Raw genomic sequence first — 27,112 nt, forward strand, 5'->3', positions numbered from 1 at the left:
GCAGGGGTGGCAGTGGAGGCAGCAGCTCCATTGCAACCCTGTGTCTGGAGTCCTTTGCTCCAAGCACTGAAGCCACTCTGGCTGCCAAGAGCTCCAGGCACTGAAGCTGTTCTGGCTGTGGGAGCTGCAGAGTCAAGGAGGGAGCCCTGCAAAGGAAGGGAGAGGTCTGCAGAATAGTCCTTTAGTCCATGTATACAATGCGAGAACTTGTTGCAGTCAGTTTTGCTAGGTGGATTATTCTTGGTTGTAATTCTAGATTTTTTTGCCTTCTGGAATATTGTAACAACAATGTTGCTGGCAGCTGCTGTTGAAGTGAAAGACCAACAACAAGAGCACACAGGTGGCTACTAGCACAGGTTCTTTGACCTGCTTTTCTAAGGAAAGCAACTTTAAAGGGTTAACAATCTCACTTTAATTAAACATACACATATCATTCACTTAGTTCAGGGGAAAAAGTCAGCACCCTGAACTTCAGGAAAAACACAAACAGAAATTACAAGCATAAAGTATATAAACAGAGCAAATAACACACAGAAATCAACAGGTAGGCCTCTAGCTGTCTGACCAGGATGTTACATACATAGTTACCAGAGAGAGAGAGAGAGAGAGAGGCACCAACATCTGGGTTTTCAAAGCTGGGCTCCTGGCTCCTATGGCTACCCAGAGTCTCGTCTGGCCAAATCACCAACACTTTTCCAGTGAAGGGACCCTCCAAAAGCGAAATGTCAACCTCTGAGCTCATACACCCTATTCAGGGCCCTTAGTGCTCACCACCTACTTAGCAAAAGGGGTGTGCAAAAGATCTTTAATCACTAGCAACATATCATATACATTGTTTCCAATCAATGACTCTTGATTCAAACAAAGGCAAGACTCAAAGACACTGGATTGCCTCAGTGCTGAGAAGCACTCCAAAACAAAAGACCCCACTTTGCTTTCCATTACATTTGAAAGGCAAGACTCATCAAAGGTACTTGATTACCTTAGTGCTGAGAAGCACTCCAAACAAAAGACAAAAGGTCCCATTTTACCTGCCAGATTCAAACAAAGGCAAGACTCATTAAAGGCATTTGATTGCCTTAGCATTCCAAAAGACAAAACAGTAAAAAAAAAAGTCCCACCCTGCTTGGCATTACAAATATCATATTATGAGCTCCCCATTTCTTTAAGTGGTGGCTGCTAAATCTTGTGTAATACTGACAATGGCTCAATAGTATTTAAATTCCTTTGTTCTTGCTAATTGCAGTGTTTTGTCCTTGACCTAGGAGCTCTGGATTTTCACTATAATATTCCCAGGAGTTTTCATTTTGGAGGTTCTTTTAGGAGGTGATTGGCGGATTTATTTTTCAATTTCTGCTTTGCCCTCTGGTTCTAATATAACCATGTAGTTTTCCTTTATAATTTCTTGAAATAGGATGTCTAAGCTCTTTTTTGTGCTCATAGCCTTCAAGTAGTCCAGTGATTCTTAAATTATCTTTCTTCAATCAATTTCTAGGTCAGTTGTTTTTCCTAAGAGGTATTTCACATTTTCTTTCTTCCAATTCCTTCCTTCCTTCCTCCATTCTGTCTTGCTTTATTATTTCTTGATGTCTCGTGGAGTGATTAGCTTCATTTGATCAATTGAAATTTTTAAGGAGTTATTTTCTGCAGCAAGGTTTTCTGGTTCTCTTACCAAGCTATTAATTCTGATAACTTTCTTACATAGTTCTCATTTCTCTTCCCATTTTTTCTATACCACATTATTTTCTGTCATATTTCTATACTGTATGTTTTTAAAAATATTTTTCCCTTTTTTAAAAAAATCTTTTACTTTAACTCTTCCAAAAATTCTTACTGGGTTCATGTCCAATCTGCATTTTTCATTGGGTTCTTTTTTTGTTAGCTCATTCTTTTGGTCTACTTCTTGGCTTTAGGCTTTTTTTTTTATTTTAGTGTTGGGCTCTGCTTACTTCTAGGAGTGATGTCTGTTCTGAGCTTCTATCCTTTTATCTCCTTTTGCTTCTTTCATAGGTCAGTCCAGGGGCCTTCAAGTTTTCAGTGCTCTCCAAGTGGTGTGATTCAGGGAGAAGTCTGTTCACTGTCCTCTTGGTCTGAGCTCTGAATTTTTTTAAACAAGGTTTGAGACTATTGTCTTGTGTGAGTTTGAGTTTCAGTACACTAATGCTAGACTCAGTCACTATTAACCTGCTGGGTGGCTATGCAAGTTCAGAGCAACTTAATTGTTGGTTCCTCTTTGGTTTTCGACTCCTGAATCAATTATTCCACTGCAGGCTTAGATGCTGGGCTAAAGGTTAGAACTGAATCACCACTCTGCTCCTCAGTTCAGTTACATGGCTACGTTTCTGGAACTTGTTCAAAATTCAGTCCTCAGGTAGGCCCTGCACTTGCTCATCATTATTCCTCTTTGATCTGGAATTAGGTAATGACAGAGATGCCAGATGGCGTCCATTCCTGCTCCCAGGGATAGGTCACAGGTCTGCTGGGATCTCTTTCTACCCCAGTGCTTCCTGCTCTGGTGCTCTGTCTTGACTCCCTTTCTGTCCCTTGGTGCTAGAATCCTCCTGCCTACTGCTGCTTCCCCTACTGCCATGTTCATGTCCAGCCCCATCACAATGTCCATAGGTCTTGCTTTCTTTCTAAGTTGCTCTAGGCTGGAAAAATGACTCATAGTGATTTTTCTTGGCTTTTCCCATTAGAATTTGGTCTGGAGTGTTTTCTATGTTGCTATGGAAGAGGTCTGTTGAACTAAACAAATATACTTTTCATTCTTCCATCTTGACTTTTTACTGCTCAGAGTTTTTTTGTCTTTCTCTCATAATCCTATTCAAATGAGTCATTAAATCCTATTGATTCTACTTCCATGGTACCTATCACCTCCCCTTCTCTCTATTTCCATTGCTAACAGGTCTTTACTATAGGTCTTCATTACCACACGTGGTCTATTATAGTCTTCTAACAGGTTTTCCTGCCTCTATTTTCTCCTGTCTCCAATTTATTTTTCATATATATGTATGTGCCAGGCACTGCGCTAAGCATTGGGGGATACAAAGAAAGCAAAACTATGGTCCCTGCCATCCAAGAAATAACATTCTAAAATGGAGACAGCATGCAAACAATTATGTACATACAAGATACATACAGGGTAATGGGGGGGCAATCACAGAGGGAAGTCATGTGCAGTGAGGGGCAAGACAATCGGGAAAGGCCTTTTGCAGCTGAGGAAATATGAACTAAGTCTTGAAATGAGCCAGGGAGGCCAGGGGGTAGAGATGAGAAGAGAGAGAGGCTATCCCAGACATGGAGGACAGCTAGTAAGAAGGCATGGAGTCAGGAGCTAAGATGTGTGTAACGGCATGAAGTCCAAGGTTACTGGATTATAGAGTATGTGGAGGGTAATAAAGCAGAAGAATGGAAAGACAGGAAGGAGCTCATAAAAGCCAAAATGAAGAGCCTTATATTTAATCCTAGATAAAATAGGGAGCCACTGGAATTATTGAGAGGATGGCATGGTCAGTCCTGTACTTTAGGAAGATCACTTTGGCAGCTGAGTGAAGGATGGACTGGAATGGGATGAGACTTGAGTCAGGGCTATCAACTAGAAGGCTAGTGCAGTGATCCAGGTATGAAGTAATAAGGGCCTGTAGCAGGGTGGCAGCTATATATAATGGAAAGATGGGGACATATATGAAAGATATTCCAAGGGTACAAATGACAGGACTTGGCAACACATTTGATATGTGGGGTAGGTATGAATGAGAAGTTCAGGATGGCACCTAGGTTCTGAGCCTGAGTAACTGGGAAGATGCTGGCATACTCCACAGTAATCTTTTTTAATGCATAAATGTGGGCATGGGTTTTCTCCACTGAACATTTTTCAGTGGCTTCCTTTGCCTTGTAGTCAAAGTCTTCCACAACCTGCAAGAGCCTACCTTTCTAGCTTTACCTGATATTCCAGGCTTTAATGTTCTCCACACTCAAACCAAAGTGTGCTACTGTCTGGAAGGTACAATGACATGCTAGTACTTGAGATATTCATTTAACTTCTGTGGCCCCTAGTTTCCTTATCTGAGGGAAGCTAGGTGGCACAGTGGATAAAGTGCAGGCCTAGAATTAGGAAGACTCATCTTCATGAATTCAAATCTGTCCTTGGATACTAGCAGTGTGATCCTGGACACGTTACTTCACCCTATTTGCTTCATTTTACTCATCTATAAAATGAGCTGGAGAATTAAATGGCAAAACCACGCCGTATTTTTGCCAACAAAACCCCAATGGAGCCACAAAGAATCAGACAAGGCTGAAATGATGGAACAACGACAAATGAGTGGAATAGATTAGATGATCTTTCTATCTTTGGTACTCAGATTTTAATTACAAATTTGGCAATTTGTGTACATACTTTGTTTCCACTAATCTATATATAAGGTCCTTTGAGGGGAGGGATCCTGGATCCTATGAAGCTTAAGTTTTTTCTTCTCTTGGTGGAGAAAAGTAACAGATAACTTTCTACATCTTGTCTATTCAGTGACAGTTGTATTATGGTTACAGGGAAGTCCCATCTTACTGATTAAATTCACAAAACCTCCAGACACTTCCTTCATACATCCTAAAACCCAATTGTTTTAAATAGAGGTTGAAAAAACTTGACCTAATCTTTGAGGATGCACATGTTTAAAATGGTACATGCACCTGTTACAGTGGCCCATCAAATGCCACTTTTATTTTAGATATACCTTTTAGTTTTTTTCTGGGACTCTACTGAGTCACACCTACTGTTAGTAATCATTTTTCCCTTATTTCTTATCTAGTTCCAAACATTTCTTACACTTCTTAAAAATAATTGACTCACCTTGCTTTTAGTACTGATTGACAAGTTGACTGTTGTTATAATGACACTCAATATTTTCATTAGCATTACTATAAATTTAATACAGCAAATAACACTTAATCAAATGAACTATGGGATAGATCTCAACATAAAACACTAGAGTCTGAACAAATTATTTTTGATTAAAAAAAACTGGTATAATTTAACAAAAATTTAAAAACCAATGCATTTCGGAATCCATCTGTGTACTTTAAAAGGCCTCATAGGCTTTAAATATTTAGGGAGTCAGCCAGTACAAAACTGTGAAGGTTTTTTGCATTTGGTTACTAAGTAACTATGTGGTCTAAGAGTGTGAACTATTTTAGGTACTTTCTTTGGCTTGCAGGCCCAGCAGCTTTTCAAAGGCTACTATGAAGTACATTCATCTTTACATAAACTCTTCAAAGTCTTTGTGATTTGCAAATACTATTTCTTGCCTTCAAATAGCAAATTTAATTTTATAATTAAAGATCATTTTATCTTCCAATTCTTCTTGATCTTCCTGGAGAAATCTACTGTGATTTTGTTTGATGCCCCTTAGTATTCCATAGCTGTCTCTCTTCTTGGTGTTTTTAGGACTCCTTTCTTGTTATAGTGTTCGAGTTTTAACAAAAAAAAAGTGTTGAAGAGAGCTGAATTTCCAATTTTTCCCTTTTGGGGTACTGCAGATGCTTTCTACTTATGAATTATTGCCTCTTTTTGATAATTCTAGAAAGTTTTTTCAAATTATTTTTGGGAATAAAATTAAATTTTTTTTCTTTTTCTAAAATTCCTGGGATTGGGAGGCAGAATCAAGATGATAGAATAGCAAGAAGTAAGAGTCTTACCCCATATCTCCTCCACACCTATTTATAAAATACATTAGCCTAAGTCCTGTTTGGAAAATTCTAGAAAAAAAATCACACTTTAATTCTTCCAGCTCTGGTTGGCAAAGGGAGAAAGACAAAAATGTTAGAATACTATGGGACTGGAGTCTAGCCAGGAATGGTGACATAGAGCATAAGGAGACATCTCAGATACAGCAGAGGTGGCGCCTGACCTCCTGAAGGATGCAGGAAAGGTGCCAACTGGCAGCTCTGTTACTTACTATCCAGTGCCAGGTCATAGATCAACGGATGACTGAGGAGAGGACCTGCTTCTAAAAGTGGTATTTCAGTGGGAGGAGAGGTGGAAGTCCCTAAACTATGTACTAAGGATGGAGCAAATTCAGAAGCAAGCAGCAGCTATTGTGGCTCTGGCCCCAGGACTAAAGAAGGGTCTCAGCAACCTCCAGCCCTTCACTGAGGAAGGGGTGAGGGAGTGGGGGACACCTGAATCTCACTTTCATCTGGACTAGTCAAGGAAGAGAAGAATACACACACACACACACACACACACACACACACACACACACACACACATATTTTGGTACAGAAATGAATTTTGATCAACAGTGAAGCAGGAGGGAAAGGCATGATGGGAAAGGAGGGGAATAAAAGGGAGGACAGATTAAAGAAGAAATATAGTCCGAAGTAAAACAAACTCTAATGACATACAAAAACATTTTTATCAGTTCTTTTTGGCAAAAAATTAGAAAGTGAGGGGATGCCCATCAGTTGGTAAATGGTTGAAAAAGCTATGATATTTGAATATGATAGAATATTATTGTACAACGATGAAGGGGGATGGTTTCAGAAAAACCTGGGAAGGTTTGCCTGAACTGATACAGAATGAAGCAGAACCAGGAGAACAATCTGTATAATAACATTATTATAAAGAAAACCTTTAGGCAGCTAGGTGGTGCAGTGAATAGAGCACTGGCCCTGGAGGCAGGAGGGTCTGAGTTCAAATTTGACCTCAGACACTTGAAACTTACCAACTGTGTGACCCTGGGTAAGTCACTTAACGCCAATTGCCTTGCCTTCCCCCCTCCAAAAAAGAAAAGAAAATCAACTCTGAAAGACTAACTCTGATCAATGCAATGAACAGACTCATGATGGAATATGCTAACTACCTCCTGAGAAAGAGGGGAATGAATTCAGGTGCAAATTGAGACATCTTTTGTTTGGACATTACCAATTTGGAATTTGTTTGACTATACATGTTTTAAAAATAGGGGCTTTGATTTTTCTTTCTTTCTCAAGATTGGGGGGTGGGGAGTGGTATGAGGGAGAGGAAGCAAATTTTCATTGACTAAAAATCTAATTAAAAAAACTTTTAAAAATAAAATTATTGGAGTTAGTAATTCTAAGATAGTTACATTTCAGCCTATCTTTGTGATATTTATTTTTCTCAATAGCTGAAGTATTATTAGGCTAATTTTTCTACATTCATTTTCATTGTCTGCAATTTTGGTTTCCACTATAATCAATCTATGGTTGGTTGCTACTATTGATTTTTTCAGGTTTTCTTTGTTTCCTCCCAATCTTCTTCCTAATTTCAATTTTAGTTTTCATTCCTCTTGTGATTTTTTAAATGTCCAAAAGCTTTTCACTTATTTGTCCTTGTAATTTTCTTACTAATATTAATTATTGTTTATATTTTTTTTTAAACGTCATTTGTCCATTTGAGAACTTATAGGAGTAGCCTGTGTTGTTTTTTTCCATCTATGATACTTTAGGTACTTTTGCTACTTTAATTATTCTATGGTATTTTTAAAAATTGTAATGATGTTCTTTACTTTGATCATTTTGCTTTTGGGTAAATTATTATCATCTAAAACTCATTAAATCCCAAACAGAACTCATTCTCTTTCTTCCCAAACCATCTTCTCTCCCCAACTATCTTATTACTTCCAAGGGTATCACTATCCCCCCAGTTACCCAGATTTGAAACCTTACCTCTTAACTTTCTGAGTTCAAATCTGGTCTCAGGCATTTAGTAGCTGTGTGACCTTGGGCAAGTCACTTTACCCTGTTTGCCTCAGATTCTTCATCTATAAAATGAGCTGCAGAAGGAAATGGCAAACCACTCCAGTATCTCTGCCAAGAAAACCCCCAATGGGGTCACAAAGAGTTGGACACGACTGGGCAACAACAATGGGAATGTAAGAGCCTGGTTCCCTTGCAGCCTTTCACTCTAAGGCAGCATGTTGCCTTTCTAAAAGTAAGTTCCATTGCCTTTTCTATATATGTTTATTTTTCTCAAACTACTCTCAACAACAAGCTGGATTGGCCTGACGATTCTAATATCAACAGGTTACAACTCAGTCCTTTCTATTCATCCAAACTCTAATGGTAAATCTATTCAACACATTATTTTGATGTCTGAAGTTATTCATTTAGCTTTCCTACATAGAGCTAAAGGAACTTCAGAATAATGCCAACCAAAATATTTCAACTTGGATTTTGGAAGGTACTATAGTTCTACTTGGATTAAAACCTGCTCTAATTCAATGGTTTAGACCTTGACTTAACAATACTAATTTAAAACAAAACCAAAGAAAAAGACAATTTTCCAATAGTTATATCAAGAGAACCTGAAAGAAACGTATATAAAATAACTTGAAAGTTGCCTTTCTAAATGTCCGACAATTTTTGTCATTGACTTTTTTTTTAATCTGTGGATAGTTAGGCAAGACTTTTGAATGATCCTGGATTTCACTGAGGAGACTATACAAGGTTCCAGGGCTTGATGTAATCAGTACAATATTATCTACAAATAAGAGCATCTGAAGGAACTCACAATCCTCACAGAACCCCTCTTTGGAGTACTTCACTTAAGAGTTTTTATATGAAAAGAATAGTTCCATATTCACATACAACTCTCTATTTGTTTTATGACAAAACTGGTTGGTTTTATCAGCGGGAGCAGAAAAGTTTGCAATTTAGCCTCTAAGTCAAATAAATCACAAGTAACCCCAACTTGTACTTCTCTTTTCTCTTTGGGAATTTAAAAGAGAGAAAGGGGGAAAGGCATAGGATTCCTAGCTATGCCTTGATTAAGTGGGCCACAGAAATTTGTGCTTGGCCCTATGTCATTTAATACTTTGGCATTCCAAACATTCAAAAGAGAATGCATCAGGTGTGCCCAGTGTGCTGGCATACCCTGGAGCTAGCACTACCACTGCCCCAGTGGATGCCATACTTGTCAAACTTGCCGATGACACAGAACTGATAAGGATGGTTAATACACTGTATGATAGTCATAACTCAAGAAGATCTTGACGAGTAAAAACATTAGGCAGAATCAAAATCCCTTCCAACTCGAACTCTATGATCCTATGAGATTAGATAAAATTTAAGAGGGATAAATATGAAGTCTTATAGAGGTTAAAAAAGTCAACTTGATTACAAGTTGGTATGGCTAGTAGACAATGGTTTCTCTGAAATATAGCTGGGGATTTTAATGAACTACAAGCTCTTAATGAATCAATAAAGGCAGCTAGGTGTCTCAGGGGATAGAGTATGAGAACTGGAATTGGGAAGGTGAATTCAAATCTAGCCTGAGAAACTTATTAGCTGTGTGGCCCTGGACAAGTCATTCACATCTCTCTGTGGTTGTTTCCACACCTGTTAAAATATGGATGACCCTGGACGAGGTTAAAGTATGGATGGTAATAGCAACTACCTTGTTTTTAAGAATAAAATGAAATATTGGTAAAGTGTTTTACAAACCTTCATGTACTATACAAATACTAGCTATAATAATGGAATAAGACAGCCAAGAAAGCTCATGAAATCTTAGGATTCATTAAAGAAGGCATATATAGTGTTTAGGACTAGGGGGATAATAGTCCCACTATCTTCTGCCCTGGTCAGACTGCATCTGGAGTGTTATTTTCAATGCTGGCCACCGCATTTTAGGAAGGTAAGCTGCAGTTGTCCACAGAAGGGAAAACATTCTGGTGAAGAGATCATGCCATAGAAAGCTTGGTTAAAGGAGATGGGGAGGTCTAACCTGCATAAAAGAAGACCTGGGGATGGATAAGCCTGGTAGTTTCTTTAAGTATTTGAGAGACTGTTTTGTATCAACATGAGAAGAGCAATTAGATTTTGTTCTGCTTATTTCCTCAGGGCAGAACTAGAGACAATGGGTGGAAATTATAACAGGGCAAACTTAGGCCTAATTTAAGAAAAAACTTCCAAAAGTGAGATGGGCTGCTTCTAGCAGCAATAAGTTTTCCTTTACAAAGTTTTCTGGGATATGATATGGTATTACTTAGGTATACACTGGACTAGGCCTCTGAAGTTCCAGTCAACTCTGAGAGTCTGTGACTATTTAAATTATGTTTTTCTATTTTGAATATCTTTGTGGATAACAGCCATGAGATAAGTGCCATTTATGCAGAACTTTAAAGTTACAACAGTCTCTCTACATGCCTGATGCTATTTAAGCCTCCTAATGGCCCTGTGACATACATATTGGAGCTAGTATTATTTCTATTTTGTAGATGAAGAAACTGAGGTTCACAGAGGGTAAGCGATATGGTTATTCATTTCAGTGATCCATATTCTAACTCATACATACCTCCATTTCCTGTGATATTCTTATCCATATCCTCCCATAAGTTCTCTACAAGAGGTCTACTCAACTGAGAGCTTCCTTGAATCCCATTTTATATTGCCTGGATACCAATGGACTATGCGGAGTATCCATTGTTCCTCACTCTGGTTATTCTTCTGGTCATGTCACTTTGATGCCATCTTTCATACTCTTTTTTCCAATGAATTTTTTTGTTTGTAATTTATAGTAGAGCTGACACATACACCTCTCCACTGTCCTTTCAGTGATGTTCAAGTTTAATTCTTCAGAGGCTACAGTTTTACGTGACTCTAAGGATTCCATCACTGAAGACTACTGGAATTAAAAAAGATGTGCTTTTTTTTTTAAAAGAAGAAACTTAGGGTCATTAAAAGTCGCCATTCAATGTCCCAAAGGCAACTCAATCTGTTTTTTATCCTGTTAAATTCTGTGCGTTGCTCATCATCCATTGGCAATATCTAAGATAAATAACTACACACATACTCTATAGATTGATTTGTCATTGACATTTTTTTTTAATCTGTGGGTAGTTAGGCAGGACTTTTGAATGATCCTGGATTTCACTGAGGAGACTATACAAGGTTCCAGGGCTTGATGTAATCAGTACAATATTATCTACAAATAAGATCATCTGAAGGAACTCACAATCCCCACAGAACCCCTCTTTGGAGTCTATGCTGAACCTTCTCCATTTTTCACATGTGAACATCTCTAGTAAGTATGTCTACCTGTTTTATATCTTGCTTGAAATTAATGAGGGTCATCAAACAAGAGTTATCACTATTATTATGTCTGTCAAGCAATCTTATGCAATTTTGACATATTCCTGGGAGATAACTTGTTAGAGAAAAGCCTTTAGGGCTGCACTTTTCTATAGCAAATCAAAGACTTTTTAGTCAGCAAATAGTAAGCACAGTGAGATCTTTTATAGTCTACATTTTTCAATCAACTGTGAGATGGTAAAAGCATGTTCTACTGTGGAATATAACTCTTAAAAGCTTACCTTTTGCCATCATTAAGGATGTATTTGATACGTGGTAATTATTTGCATAAAAATATTATATGGATGGGAAAAAGGATCAATGGATACTGATACTTGGCAACCTTTTTTTGGGGGGGGGGTAACAATTAGATTAAATTTTTTTCAGTGCCTTTGCTATACTCCCCTCCTTCAGACACCTTGAAAACCCATCTCTCGACACCCTCAAGGTTCTGTCAATTCTAGCAAGAACTTCCTCCATATATGCTTGGTCTGGTTCAACTGCTTTTTTCCTATTTATTTTCTTCAGTGCCATTTCAACTAACGCAAGAAAAATAGGCGGAACTATGACATTAGAACACAAATGGGGAAGCTCCGTTTTCCCCGATGGTAAAAAAAGAGTTAGTTATAAAAAAAAAACACTACAGATCTTTTCCATTTTTTCATCCATTTGTTATTCTTTTATTTTCATCCTTAAATGTTTTACTTGGGTCTTTTCACTTTTTTTCATTATACTACTTTAATTTTATTTAGTGACAGTGTTTAAAACCTTATTTATAAAGGACTTAGCATACTCTTGTTCTATAGTAGGTGTTTAATAAATCCTTCCTTCTTTTTCTTTTATCCTTTCCTTCCCTTCCTTTCTTCTTTTCATTCCTTCCTATCATCCATCTCTGTAGGATTTTACAAATGAGTTTACATTTTAGACTGCTGTTGTACTTGACTGTCATATATATCCACTTAGCAAGGAGATCAAGTGTTTGCTGACTAATGTGGTTTTTAACACTATTTTGGTCTCCTCTTTATGGCATCGGACTTATTCATTTCTCTGCCTGAAATTGTTATAATAGATGTTAACATCAATCTTAAAAGACTTCCAAAGTATTTTAAATTGCTTATCAAAAAAACATGGAAGAGGAGTTTGGCTGGTCATGTAGTAAGAAAGGAGGGTAAAAGATAGGAGATGGATAGCTTCAATGGCTAAATTTGTATGTAAATGTTTTAAAAATAAATAATAATGACATTTACATATTACTTTAAAGTCTGGAAAGCATTTTACATATATCTTATTTGAGCCTCACAACTTCCTTGTGAGATGGTTATTACAAAGATTATTGGCACCATTTTATTGGTAAGGAAACTAAAGCTCAGAAATATTAAATGACTTGCTTTCAGTCACATAACAAGTGAGAGACAGGACTTGAACTCAGGTCTTCCTGTTTATAAGACCAGCATTTGATATGTTACACCAAACTGCTCCCATATTTATATACAGAACCTGAATCTCTTCCCTGAACTCCAGTCTTTTTATTATTTTAACCTTTTTTTCTTTTTATTATTAACCAGGGTAATATCAACAAACACAAACATTTCCATATACAAAGAAGAGAAAAAGAGAACAGCAGTAGGAAACTGTGAATCCCTACTTCTTACAGCTTGGGTGATTTCTTTCTTTCTTTTTTTAGTATATTTCAAATTTAACATGGTAGTTCCAACACTGCCCTGCTTGTCTGCATCCCTTTCTAAGTTTTCTTTTTCTTTTGTTTTTTAAAAATAATGTTCTTTTTTTTTTAAGTATCACTATCATTATCTGATACCCTCTCCAAAAATCCTCCCTCTCTCTTGTAACAAATAAGAACAGCAATGAAAAATAAATCCATACATTAGACATATCTAAGAAGGTATGTCTCATTGGGCACTCTAGTTCATCTCCTCTTTGCCAAAAGGTGGGAAATAGGCTTCAGTCTTCTGTAGTCAAGACTGCTTATTCTATTGAGCATAATTTTTAAGTCTTTCACAGTTGTTTTCTTTAAGCTCTTATAATTCACTGTATAAATTGTATTCCTATTTCTGTACACTATTCATACATCATACCAGGTTTCTCTGAATGAGTACTTTTCATCATTTTTTATGGTACAATAATATTCTATTACATTCATTTGCTATAATTTGTTCACCCATTTCCCAACTGATTGGCATATGCTCTATTTCCAGTTCTTTCATACAACCAAAAAAGCTGCTGTAAATACTTTTATACTTCTATGTCCTTCCCCTCTTTTTTAAAAAAAATTATTTGTTTGGGGATATGAGCCACGTGGAGGATTTCTCAGTAAGTATACTGGATTTTCAAGCTATCTGAAGGAGGGAAGTATAGCAAAGTCACTGAAACTCACTCAACAATGTTGGAAAAGAGTAGGAGGGTAGGAACAGAGTTATTGCCTGCAATAGAACTGTAAATGGAAATGATTTGGGGGCATTTCCTAGTTTGGCTTGAGGCCTTCCTGGAGGTAGAAAATAAGCAAAGCTTCGGGAAATCCAACACTGGGGTCCTATGGAGCCTCCAGTGGAGGTCATTGAGTCTCACTAGCTAGGATGTGTCAGAGAACTACTGGGTTTGGGCATGCCAAAAGACTGGTTGTAACTGGACTAGATCTGGGAGAAGGTGTGGTGGGCAAAGCCTGCAGAGTGGTAGTTTGAATATGCTTTGATTGTACCTCTTAGTGCTTTGGTCACTGGCAAAGCCATACTTGTGTGGCTGACTCCAGTATAGTTCAATGAAATACAGTAAACCAGTGCTAGGAAGGACATAGTTTTACCGGTTTGGTAATGCCTTGAACCAAGAGCTGAACTGTATAAATAGCTGGTGACACAATGGATAGAGTACTAGGCCTGGCGTCAAGAAAACCTGACACGTCCTAGTAGTGTAATCCCAGGCAAGTCACTTAACCTGTCAGCCTTAGTTTCTTCGGGGTAGTTTAGCACATTGTAGGCATTTAATAAATGCTCATTTCCTTCCTATAATTTGACCACATCCCCTTGGCTAATGAGTTGAAAAGCTTTACTCACAAAAAAGGTAGAGTTGAGACACAGAGGCAGTAGTAGCTCTATAAGAAGCATGGAGGACCTGGTGTTCTCCCTGGTGCCTTCAGTGTTGAGTGGAACACTAGCACACCCCAAGGTGTTCCACCACCAGGGTGTATGTGCCTGGCATCATCAATGAAAAAGTCAGGAAACTAGGCAGAGTGGTCCTTGATGGTCTAAATTAATAAATGTTTGTTGAATTGAACAGAACAATTCTACTAGGTATGGTGTGAACACAAATCATTCCCTTCAAGTCCAACATGGAATTACCTTGGATTATTTCTGAACCTAGGTCTACATCTATATATAATGCATATATAATATTATTCCCCTTTTTAAGGCAGTGATACTTAACATCAGACCTACCTGCTCATCTCCCATATTCAGGTGTTCTATGTAGCTCACCGGCTCATTATAGAATCTTGCATTAGTTCTTATGAATTTGGCATACGTAACATGTGGTCTCCTGGGACATGTGTTTTCTGAACGCTGCTCTGCTTTTTCAGCTTCTTTTTCATATTTGTCTTTTTCTTTTCTCTTTACTATATCTGGCAAATGAACATCTGGTATTTTACCATTATCTTTTCTGAAAAAAAATCCATTTATACCAATTAGTATTTTGATATTCACTGATCATTTGGTAATCACATAAAATACTATGCAAATTCCCTATGGGTTTCAGCTAGCCCCTTAAAGTAGCATAGGCAGTGGTGACGATGGAGTGAATGCTGAGTCTTGTTTTGGGAGAGACCTAACCCTAAATCCTGCATCTCCCAACCACTGTGACCCTTGGGGTGAGTGATTGCTTTAAGCTTCTATAAAAATAGAGATGAGAAGGCCCAAAATGGTTATCTCTCAGCACTTCTGGGGGCAAATGAAATAATGTATGTATTTTATAAACCTTAGGGTAGTATTTAAATGTTAGCTATTATCATGAAAATAGTTTTGAGCTGACTAGATTGTTAAAATGCTCTTGTTTTTGAAAAATATTACTTAAAAAACAAAACTAAGAGACCTGGGCTGATAATGACTTCTCATTAAAATTTTTAACACCTTATGCAGAATCTTATTTATAGTAAAGAATGGTGATAAAAGCATGCAACCTGAAGAACTTATATCAAGTCACTCAAAGTCTGATCACATGGTTTGAAATAGTATTTTGAATCCATCAACTCCAATGCTTACTAGCAACCAGACCATGAGTCAGTCAGTTCATGTTTCTAGGCCTTAATATTCTTACCAGGCATATCTGTATATAAATCTGTAAGGAAAATGCTTTGTAAATAGTAAGAGTGCTATACATAAATGTGAGTGATATAATGCTGTGTAAATGTGGATTAATATTATCTTTACATGTACCTTTCTAGTCAGTTAAATTTTCAAGGTTAACTTAAGGATCGAGAAAGGCAAAGCCAAACAGGATTCTTTGATCTTTTCTAGAGTAGGAAATACTGATGCTACCATCATACCCAAATAAAATTCTTCATTATCTTTTAGTGCTTTTTAAAAATTCACCTATTAAGTTCTATATGTGACTTACACAACGACCAAATTGTATCCAGCATTGTCAGTGAAAAGAAAGAACATGCTAAAATTAGGCTTAGAAATAAAATACAAAATAATGTTTGGGATATAAAGTGCTTTGCAAGCCTTAAAGGTATTATATAAATGCTGGTTATTATTGTCAAGTTTTCTTCTTCCCTGTTTTTAGGTAGTTATAAACAAGAGAGTATAAAAAAGGTCAGATAATGATGATGATGAATGATAATAATAATGGAGCGGGTAGTAGGAGTAGTAGTAGTAGTCCCTCTAAGCTCATTCTGTCATCTGACACACTGGCATTGGCAGGTTAGGTTCCCTGCAGGGCAACTTATATTTGTATTCTAGGGTTTGCCCTGTGGGTGGTTATGCCTGACACCGTAGCCCTCACTAATATGCTTCCAACTTACAATCAGTCAGTGTGATCTGTTAGTTCTTAGGAAAAAAACATTTGCTCAAACGGCATAGCAAGAACAGCGGTTACAAAGCTTTTCTCCCCCAAACCTGGTGCACCCTCTCCCACAAGTACAAGCACAGTCTGTGAAGGGGAAGATTGGGCATAAACTTACAATCCAATGGTGGTAAGGGATATACATAGGAAACACACATGAGTAAGGAAACTCATAACTGGAACTGTAGAGCCCTGATGCCCTTCCTTTCTCTGAGGTGTCTTCCCAAAGGTCACACCCGGAGTCAGTGATCATTTGTTGTCCCCCTGCTAGGCTAAGCACATTTCTCACAGACTGCAGGGTCTTAACAGGCTGTGATGACATACTGCTGAGCTGAACTGAGTGTGCTCAGCTTCTCTGAGGCTAGGCCAGACAGGTAACTCAGCTGCTGGACAGGGCCAGACTGTCACAAGGGCAGCTGTGGTCTCTACCACCTCTAGTCTCTAGTTCAGTTAGGTGTTTCTGTGTTCTTTTCAGCTAGAGTTCTACAACTGTCTTAGTAATGGCAGTGACCCTTAGCTGGGAATTAGTAGAAACCTCTCTAAATCCCTTAGGAACTGGGGTCTCCTCGTCACTTCTTTGTAGGAGGGAGAAGAGATATAGTCTTTCTTGTTTGATAGTTCTTTCTGGGATTAGAGCAGATTCCTTCAGTGAAGGATCTCTCCTTCATTTATAATGGTCAGCCATATAACTGTTGGGGTCTTACACAGCTGGGTAACTGGGGCAAAGGCAAAGAAACAGCCTTTGACCAGGGACAAGTTCAGTGTCTTTGCTGGCATTATCATATGCAGTTGAGCTATTCAAGAAACACAAAGGGCCTGAAGTTAGGTCCTGAGTTCAAATCCAGCCTCAGACACTAGCTACACAACCCTGGGCAAGTCACTTAACCCTGTTTGCCTCAGTTTCCTCATCTGTAAAATTAACTGGAGAAGGAAATGGCAAACCAGTATCTTTGCCAAGAAAACCCCAAGACAGATTATGAAGAGTCTGCCACAACTTTAAAATAACTAAATAACAACAGAATGCTTCCTTTACAGATGAAAGGTCTTTCTTTACTTTGCAATGTTTCTATTTGTGTTCCTTCAACCCTCCAGCTCAAATGAGACTTACCCTTACACAGTAATAGTCAAATCTTGAGAAGAGCTTTTAATATACATATATATTTACATATATACATATATTTGAAAAGTAACACCTTTAACATTTTAAGTTAGAAATGAAAGCAGGAAGAAAATACAGTAGTCAAATGAAAAGAATGAGAAAAAAGGTAAAGTAAGAATTATGGCCCGAACACTCAATTATTTTAGACCAAAATGATGCAAAATCTAGAAGAAGGGGATGAGACAATTTTAAGTGTGACAAGTTTACAGAAATGATTGATGAGTCTTATCTCACATATAGAGAATGCAAGCTCTTAGATAGAATATGTTTCTTGTGGGCAGACTGTTTCATTTTCATTCACATTTCATTTCAAATTCATTCATTCATGCTTGTCCTTGTATCCTAAGCCCCCTAGCACAACGCCTAGAACATAACAGGGGCTTAACAAATACTTGTTGCTTATTTCTCATTTACAATAATAAGCATTTAGTACTCATTAGTAGTTTTATTTCTTTGGTAATTTTGTAAATAGCCATTATTCACAGGCAAATAATAAATGGAAAAACTTGTTTTCAATTATCTTCAGGGGAGTAGTGGCTAGTATGTTTCATTTCATGTTAGGAAGACCTGGGTTCAAATTCTGCCCCTAATACTTGTTCTGTGACCAAGGGCAAGTCTTTATTTAAACTCTCTGGGCCTCAGTTTTCCCATCTATATAATGAAGGAATTAGTTTAGGTGGCCTCTGAGATTCTTCTAGTTCTAAATCTATGATCCTATTTAATTTTCTGGATATTTTTACCTTCCCTATTTACTAGGTCTTTCCACCCCAGGAGAATAGTCTAATGTTTATTAAATTGTGGCATTGTTAATTTCTAATAATTCTAATAATTCCCATTTGCTTCCTTTGTTGACATTAACTTCCCTAATTCACTAGCCTCCTAAACTAGTAACCCAATCTGGAGCAAATTTTCAGTTTCCCTTATCATACTGTAACTTAGTTTATCAAAAAAGTTTAAAAAATTCAATAATTCCTTTGTCCCACAAAAAGATGAGTAAATAAAATATTAAGTTTAGAGAGGAATGGGAGCAGTCCTGACTAGGTGGATACTCAGTATTAAAACCTGTCTTGTATATCAGGCTGAAAATACCATAAGTCTTTCCAACTTTAAAATCAAGTGAAGTCTTACCTACCTCATTTTCACTAAATTTCCTCTAATTCCATCACAGAAATTGAGAGTTTAAAAGAGACCTGAGTAGCCACCTGGTCCAACTAATTCACTAAATTTCCTCTAACTCTATCACAGAATCTGGGGGTTTAGAAGAGACCGGAGTAGCCATCTGGTCCAACCCATACACATAAGGAATCCTCAGTATTACCTACACAACAAGTAATCATTGAGACTGACTGGAGACTTCCAAAGGAAAAGGGACCCATTCCCTCTCAGGGCAGCCCTTTCTACTTCTAGACAGACAGTTCTAATGGTGAGGAAGCTGTTCCTCATACCAAGCCTCAACTGGCCCCTTTGCAAATCCCACCCATTGCTTCCTGGTTCTCTTGTCTGGGTCCAAAGAGAACAAACAAGTCTAAACCCTCCTTCACATATCAACCCTTCCAACACTTACAGACAGCTATCATGATGTGCAGAATGAATCTTCTCTTTTCCAAGCTAAAGATCTCCAGTTCCTTCAACTGGGTCTCATATGACACTGATTCAAAGTCCTTCACTATCCTGGTTACCCTTCTCCGGACACTCTTCAGTTTATTATCAATATCTTTAAACTGCAATGCCCAGAACTAAATACAGTCTCTGGCTGAGCGTCTGATGAGGGCAGAGTATATAGCTGGGCTACTACTTCCCTATTCTTGGAAGCTTTGCGTTGAGCTTTTAAAATCTGAAATACTGACTCATATTGAACTTGAAACCCACTAAAGATCCTTCCCCCCTTATCTTTTTCAGAAAAACTAGTATCTATCTTATACTTGACTTTGTATGCAAATGTAAGATTTGATATTTATCCTAATTGAATTTCATTTTATTAGATTCAACCCAGTCCTCCAACCTGTTAAGATCCTTTTGGATCCTGGTTGTATCCTCAACTATTTTGTTAGCTCTATCTCTCCTACCTTTGTGTCATCTGTAGATCTGATGAATATGCCATCTACATCTTTATCCAAGTGTAATGGCAAGCAAAGTGGGACTTTTTGTTTTGCTCTCTTTTTCTTTTGGAGTTCTAGCTCTTCTCAGCATTAAGGTAATCAAGAGCCTTTGATTGAGACTTGTCTTTGTTTGAATCAAGAGTCTTTAATGACCTGCTTAAGTCACAAGAAAGCCTAAGTCACATGAGTTTGACACCTTCTGTGGGCTGAACCTGAAGAAGTGTATATATACTCTGAGGTTAGCATTCTCCTCATTCAATTGAAATTGCTCTCTCCTAAGGTACCAATAACCTTTTAATTGCCAGATCTAGTGGCCTTCTCTCAATCCTCCTTCTTGTCTTCTCTGCAGCTCTAGGTTTTTGTGACACCACTCTCTCCTGATTCTCCTACCTGACTCCTTTCTTAGTCTCTCTTGTTGGATCTTCATATGGGTTGCTCCACTAACCATGGATGATCTCCAAGGTTCTGTTCTGGGCGTTCTCTTCTCTACGTATACTATTCTGATTAGTGATCTCAGTAGCTTCCATGGATTCAACTATCTCTGTGTAGATTGTTCTTAGATCTATCCAGCCCTACCCTCTCTGCTGAGTCTCACATCTCCAACTGCCAATTTGGACATCTTGTACTGAATGTACCATAGGTAACTTAAAAGTCAACATGTCCAAAAATGAAGTCATTATCTTTCTCTCAAAATCCCCCTGTCTTCTTAACTTCCCTTTTACTCTTGAAGGCACCATCATTCTCTCTGACTCACAACCTAGGGTATCATCCTTGAGTCTTCAGCCACACTCACCCCTCATATGTTACTTGTTGCCAGTTCCCAAAGTTGTCCCCAAGTACCTTCAGAACATCTCATATACATCCTCTTTGACGTAGCCACCCTGTTACAGGCTCTCATCAAGTCATGCCTGAACTACTGCAATAGCCTTCTGGTTCATGTCCTTGCCTCAAGTCTCCCCCAACTCAGTCCCTCCTTCACTCAGCTACCAAAGTACAGGTATCACCACGTCACTTCACTATTCAATAAAACTCCAGTGGCTCCCTATTACTTGGAAGATCAAATACAAAATCCTGTTTGGCTTGTGTAGCCCTTTACAACCTGGCCCCTTCCTACCTCACAGCTTTCTTAAACCTTACTGTCTTCCATGTATTCTACCACTGAGAGACCCCTTCACAGGACATTCCATTTCTGGGATCAGGCATTTTTCACTAGCTGTGCCTGATGCCTGGAATGGTGTCTCTTCTCATCTCTGCCTCCTAGCTCTTTTCAAGTCTCAGCTCAATTCTTGCCTTCTACAAGAAGCTTTTACTAATTCTCCTCAAGTCTGTGCCCTCCCTCTGAGATTATTTCGTTTACATTGTGCTTGCACAGTATATACATTGTTGTTTGCGTGTTGTCTCTCATTAGAAAATAAGCTCCTTGATGGTAGGTTCCTTTTGTTGTTGTTTTTGCCTATCTTTGCATCCCCAGTGCTTGGCACAGTGCCTGACACATAGTAACTAGGTGCTTAACAAATGCTCCTTGACTCCTTCCCCCATCCATGCCTATTGTTCTTTCCTCGATGCTGGGACTAGAATCCCAGTCTCCAGGTTCTTTCCACCAGTCTATTGGGGTAGTCTTCTCAGGGAAGGCTCTGGAAAACTTACCACAAAAGTCTTAAATCTCTAAACGTATTGCTTCAGAAGGATTTGCATTTTCTGGGGGCAATTAAGCTTTTAAGCATTGGCTCTAATGGTAGAGTTCGGTCATGAGTGACAAAGTCCTGCAGGTTCCAGGAGGAAGACTTTCGGGAGGAGGGTCAACCTCAAATCACACCTGGAAGGCAGCCGCTCACTGCGCTTATTCATAAGACTTGGCTGGTCCACAGAGATGTCCCCAAGCTAGTTTCCTCCGTCTGCAGGTGCTTGTCTATTTACCCCGCGAATCTTACTCAATACCTCTTCACATGTGGACTAAAAGAGAACTTAAAGAGGTGGAACCTGGAAGCACTCCTAGAAATGCATGGAAGAGAGGAAAGGGAGGGGGAAGCTACGAAGGTCAAGGTTGTGGGTCTCACCCATCTCCTTCCTTGGGGGAGGTCAAATTATCCTCTGTCTTCTCAGTCATGGGGCACCCGGTCATGGAGTGCGCCCAGGGAGGCCCTGGGGCTTTTTTTTTTTAAGGACTCCCAAACAAAGGCAAGCCTGGAGGACAGCTGTTGTGACTCGCGAGCGTCGCTAGGAGACCAAAGCTCTAGCCCCGCGAGCTCGGGTCCAGACCCGCAGGGGGAGGGGACACTGAACGCTCGGTCTCCAGAACGCAGGCGCCCTTTGGGTTCCGTGCTGAGGGGCGCGCGCGCGCACGCGGCCGCCGGGGGGTTGGGAGTGCAGAGAAGGAAGGGCTGGGGGCGGGGCGCGCAGCGCACAGTGCGCAGGCTCCGCACTCGGGCTCGCGTCCTCGGCTCAGCCATTGGCCCGGCGGCCTCCCCTTGGACTTGCCCTTGCCCGAGGCTGGGGTGTGTTCAGCCGGGCTCAGTCGGCGATGGGCGGGCGGGATCCGAGCTCCTCAGCCCGGGATTTGGAGCTTCTCTCTCACCCAGGGCTGAGGCCCCGCGGATCCGGAGGCTAGGCCTCAGGGGATTCGCATCTCTCCGGGCCGCGTGTCTGTGGTCTCGTGACCGCTCCTAGACCCGCTCACCTCGCTAGCTGGCCGACCCCTCCCTAACTCGGGCCTTGCGTTGTCAATGAGCGCATGCGGGAGTTAAGGGGCGCAGCGGGGGTGGGGGTGTCTTAGGTGTTGTGCTGGTGGGGAGGCCCCCAGAACAGTTTTTCAGGTGCACCAATCCCAGTGCCTAACGAGTCCCGGGTGTCTGGACACCCGCAGAAAGCGTAGGGGTCGCGGAGCACGAAATGGGGGTTATCCGTTCAGGGGGATGTGGTGGGCACGGGTCTTACCTCGTTACAGTGGCGCCCCTCCTTACCACTACCAAAGCTAGGTGTACTCTCCATCGCCTTCCTTCCACCTGCCCTGATAGAGCTTCTGTAGCTACTGGATCGTGAAATAAACTAGATTTTTGAGGTTTCCTACATTTAGAGTCAGAAGACGTGGATTCTTGTGAGTGATGTGTACTCAGCTGTACGACCCCATGGACAAATCCCTGTAAACCTCATTTACCTTATTTGTAAAAGGAACGGGTGGAACCTGATTTGAATCTTTGTGCTAGTTACTATCTCTGTTACCTTGAGCCTTCAAAGTCACAACCTTCTTAGGCCTAAGTTTTATCCGACAAATCAGTAGTTTGAAATAGATGATCTCTTGAGGTCCGTCTCAGCACTAAGCCTGTGATTCTGTGAGCTCATGTGATGGTCACAAGAAACCTAAGAGTGAGGCGGGTATTAGCACACCCATATTATGGGTGAGGAAAGTAGGGTCCAAAAGATGAAGTGCTTTGTCTCAGGCTACACACTTGGAAACCAAGATACTTCTGGTTTTCTCACTCTTTTAGGGCTCTTTCCACTGTGTCAGTGTTTCTCAAAAGGTTTTCTGCATAACTCTGGTGCTTCATGTGATATGAATATCTGTTATAAGAAAAAAAATGCAAACACTCTTGGTCCCTAAAATATTAAATAAGAAATTATGCTCAAATATGTGTGGGGCACTTTTCATTATGAAAGTGGGCTTAATTTCCCCAAATTTATGTAAAAGTTTCTCCAACTCCTGGGGTTTTGTCAGTATATTTCAAAACCTGAAGTGTTATGTGATGAAGTGAGTTTGGAAAATGTTGCTACAATATGTGGCAGCATCAGAAGACTTTTGTAGCCTAATGAACAAGGAGCCCTGGCAGATTCGGTCAGGCCAGCTGCTTTTGTTCAGTTGTGTCTGTCTCTTCATGACCCTGCTTGAGGTTTTCTTAGCAAAGATACTGGAGTGGTTTGCCATTTCCTTCTCCAGCTCATTTTACAAATGAGGAAACTGAGGCAAATAGGTTAAGTGACTTTCCCAGGGTCACCCATCTAGGAAGTGTTTGAGGCCAGATTTGAACTCAGGAAGAGATGAATCTTTCTGACTCCAGGCCAAGCACTCTATCCACATCACCACCTAGCCGTCCTCACTTGCTAATTAACTGAATGCCTAGTTTTGGTTTGAGGTCTTGTTCTTTTGGGGAAAGTAGTAGTTGTAGTGGGAAAAGGATGCTGGTTTCCTCAAGTCAGAAGATAGTTCAATTGCTTAACTACCTGTGTGTATAGGTAAGGGCATGACAGGTGTCTTCAAGAATTTGATGTTTTTTTCCTGTCAAACAGGGTTTGGTTTTAATCTGCAGAAACAGAAATGCTGAATGGCAATTGCAGAGACAGATATCAGCCAGATAGGAAAACTTTCTAACACTGAGAGCTATCCCAAACTGGAAAAGGCTGCCTTTTGAAGTAAGCAGTAGGTTTCTTTTCTCTAAAGGTCATCTTCAAGAGTGTGGTTTGGTAGAAATGGGGTTAAACTAAGTGGCCTCCAAAGTCCCTTTCAGCTGAGATTGTGAGTTCTTTGAGAGCATGACCTTCTTTATTTTTTAACCTTTCTTCGTATCCCCAGCCCTTAGGACAGTGCCTAGCACACATATAGTAAAGGCCTAAGAAATATTTTTTCTTGATAGATTTGAATGTAAACTTTTTTGTGAGTAGGGCTTAGTTTATCATTTGTTCTTGTATCCCCAGCACTTAGCACATAGTAGGCACTTCATAAATACTGGTTAAGTGATTGAATAGAAATCTGCCTTCTAACTTCAACAGAATTAACTGGTTACCTAGTTCTGCTTTTTGGAGGTACGCAGAATAAATCTAAACCTTCTTGCACATGACAGGCTTTCAGATGTTTGAAGAAGATTAGCTGCCAAGGTAAGTGAACTTTTCCACAGCGTTCCAAACTTCTCCATTTACTGTGACCTGTGGTTCCACATATGGATGGTGCAGTGCTGGCTGGTGGAGGACCTCTGTTTTCCTGGTGATGATTGTTAGGCCAAAATTAGCACAAGCAGCAGAGGATTAATCCATATTCTGTTGTATCTCAGCCTCAGAGGTTGCAGCGAGCACTGAGAGTACAGTCATCAGCAAACAAAAAATTGTGTACCAATTCCCCCTCCAGTTTGGTCTTGGCTTGTAGGCTTTTAAAATTAAATAGTTTACCACCATCCTCGTTGAAAGCATCTGACAACATCATGAAAACATCATGCATGGGAATAAGCACACAATCCTGCTTCACTCTGTTGGTGACTGGGAACGTATGGAGACCACCCTCCTTCATCCAAAACCTTCATGCCATCATGAAACTGACATACAATATGGACAAACTTCTCCAGGAAACCCAATTTCACCACGATCTTCCACAAGCCCTCACAACTCACAGTATCAAAGGCCTTGGTCAGGTCAGCAGACATTATATACAGACCTGTGTTCTGCTCCTGGAATTTCTCTTGGTGTTGTCGAGCAGCAAATGCCATGTCAACTGTTCCATGCCCCTTTCTAAAGCTACACTGACTCTTGGGCAGATGACCATATTCCAGATGATCAATCAGCTGATTAAGGAAGACTCTGGCAACGATCTTGCCAGCAATGACTAGGAGAGAGATTCCCCCTGTAATTGTCACAGGATAGCCTGTTTCCTTTTCCCTTATAGAGATGGACAATGGAGGCATCCTTAAGCTCTTTGGGGATGACTTCCTCTTGCCATATATTCTGGATGATTTTAGTCAGTTTCTATATGAGCAATGGGCCCCCTAAAATTCCCAAGTATTTTTTTAAAAATATGATCTGCTTAATCCATTCTTTACTTATACAATTGATTTTTGAACCAAAGTATGTATAAGAGCTTATATTTCTCCCCATTAAAATTCAAAACTCATTAAAATTCTTGTTTAATTTGGCCCATTGTTCCTCTTCTAGAAATCTTTCCAGATCCAGAGAAGAGTACTAGCCCTATGTCATTCAGTAATTCATTCCAGTTCAGCAGACATTTATTGAACACCTACTATGTGCTGGGTCACAAAGACAAAATAAAATATGCTATCTGTTTATTCACATGTATTCTGTCTTCATCCAAATGATTGATTTTAGTACTTAGCACATTGTTTTGTGTGCACGTTAGGTATTTTATTAGGTTTTTAATTTTGAATTGACAAAAATATAAATATAAAACATAAATATAAAAATATATAAAATAGGGCTAAAGAGCATTCCACTAGAGACCTTCCTCAATGTTGACAACAGCTCACTAACCAACAGTCTTTGGTTATGATTATTAAACCAGTTATGACTCTCACTCTACTATCATCCAGCTGACATTGTTCCATCCTGTCCAAGAGTTTTTTTTAAACAATAACTATTGGCAACAACTTCTGCTGAAGTCCTACTTTGTTGTATCATTGTGTCATGAAATGATCCTGCTCTCCCAAAGCCTGTGTTAGTCAAGAAAGGCAGGTCCCACAAAGCTTGAGAGAATTCTAGCCTGGGCCTAGCTTAAAGATGGAATGTTATCTGAAGGACCAGCCTCATTAAACTGAGGAGAGTCTCATCACCAGGTTGTCCCCCAAGTGATGTATTTTTTGGCCATAGTAAATAGCTCAAAGATTAGCAGGAAATCTGATATTGATGGTAAAATAAACTGCATTCATTTCAATTATGTAATAATAGCAGATAGTGTTTAAAGGTTTTGAAATGAATGGTTTCAATAGAAAATATGTTAGAATGTGGAATATTAGATAGAGCTGGTTTAGTAACTCAATAGGGTATATGATGTGTTCAGGGAAGACTGGTACCTCTGGTGTGAAGGCTGCTGAGCCCTTTTTTCAAGGCTGCTTTCCACCTTTGGTGGCCACACGCCACCCAGCTCTCATGATTAATTTGCTGAAAGAAGACAATCTTGTAATTCTGGATGACTTTAATGCTAGACTAGGCACAGAGTATCAAACATGGCAGGGAGTCCTTGGGAGGAATGGAGTTGGAAACAGCAACAGCAACAATCACTACTGAAGACTGGTGCATTTCTTCTCATCAGCAACATTGCCTTCTGTTTACCTAAATGCAATAAAACTTTTTGAATTCACCCTAACAGCTAACATTGGCATTTAATAGAAGAGGAGACAGGAAGGATGTGAGTGACAAAGGTGGTGTGTGGAGCAGATTGCTGGACCAAACATAGACTTATCTTTCCCAAGGCAGATATTCACATTCAACAAAAGCACCAGTCCCAAGGCAAGACAGAAGATTTAAAGTCGACAGATTAGAGTGCTTCTCTGTGCTCAAACAATTTGTTGCTGACTTGGAGGAAAAGCTGAGCCAACACAGGGCTGCAATTGTGATACAGAAAAGGAATGGACAGCTTTCAGAGATTTGGCTATAGCACCACATTTACTCATCTAGGCCAGAACACTCACAAACATCAATATTGGTTTGATGAAAAGATGGAGAAATTCAGAAGCAACTAAATGAAAAATAAGAACTCCATAGAGTTTACCAGCAGGATAATTCATCTGTCTATAAGAAAGCAGGGTTTAACTCCCATCAAAAGTAAAGTGCAAATGAAGCTTAGAAAGATGTAAGATTCTTGGCTCAATAAAAAGGCAGTTTTATGCTTATTGTAACAACCCAGGCATTTCTATGATACCCTGAAGGCTATTTAGGGGCCGAAGACCTATGGTCCAAGTGCTGACAGAGTCGCACTGATCAG

At 39.5% G+C, this 27,112-nt stretch overlaps 1 protein-coding gene across 1 annotated transcript in view; it reads right to left on the reverse strand.

Annotated features, from left to right (window-relative positions):
* Positions 1-21,638, reverse strand: part of C3H2orf73 (chromosome 3 C2orf73 homolog) — a 55,174-nt gene extending 33,536 nt beyond the window's left edge. Inside the window, exons 1-2 of the mRNA XM_036752030.1 lie at positions 21,477-21,638; positions 14,538-14,757 (exon numbers count right to left, since the gene is read on the reverse strand). Of these exons, the coding sequence (XP_036607925.1) occupies positions 14,538-14,757; positions 21,477-21,541 (285 nt within the window). The 5' untranslated portion in view covers positions 21,542-21,638. The remainder of the gene's footprint in view (positions 1-14,537; positions 14,758-21,476) is intronic.
* Between the last annotated feature and the right edge of the window lie 5,474 nt (positions 21,639-27,112).

The sequence above is a fragment of the Trichosurus vulpecula genome, chromosome 3 (assembly GCF_011100635.1).
Source record: "Trichosurus vulpecula isolate mTriVul1 chromosome 3, mTriVul1.pri, whole genome shotgun sequence".
NCBI lineage: Eukaryota > Metazoa > Chordata > Mammalia > Diprotodontia > Phalangeridae > Trichosurus > Trichosurus vulpecula.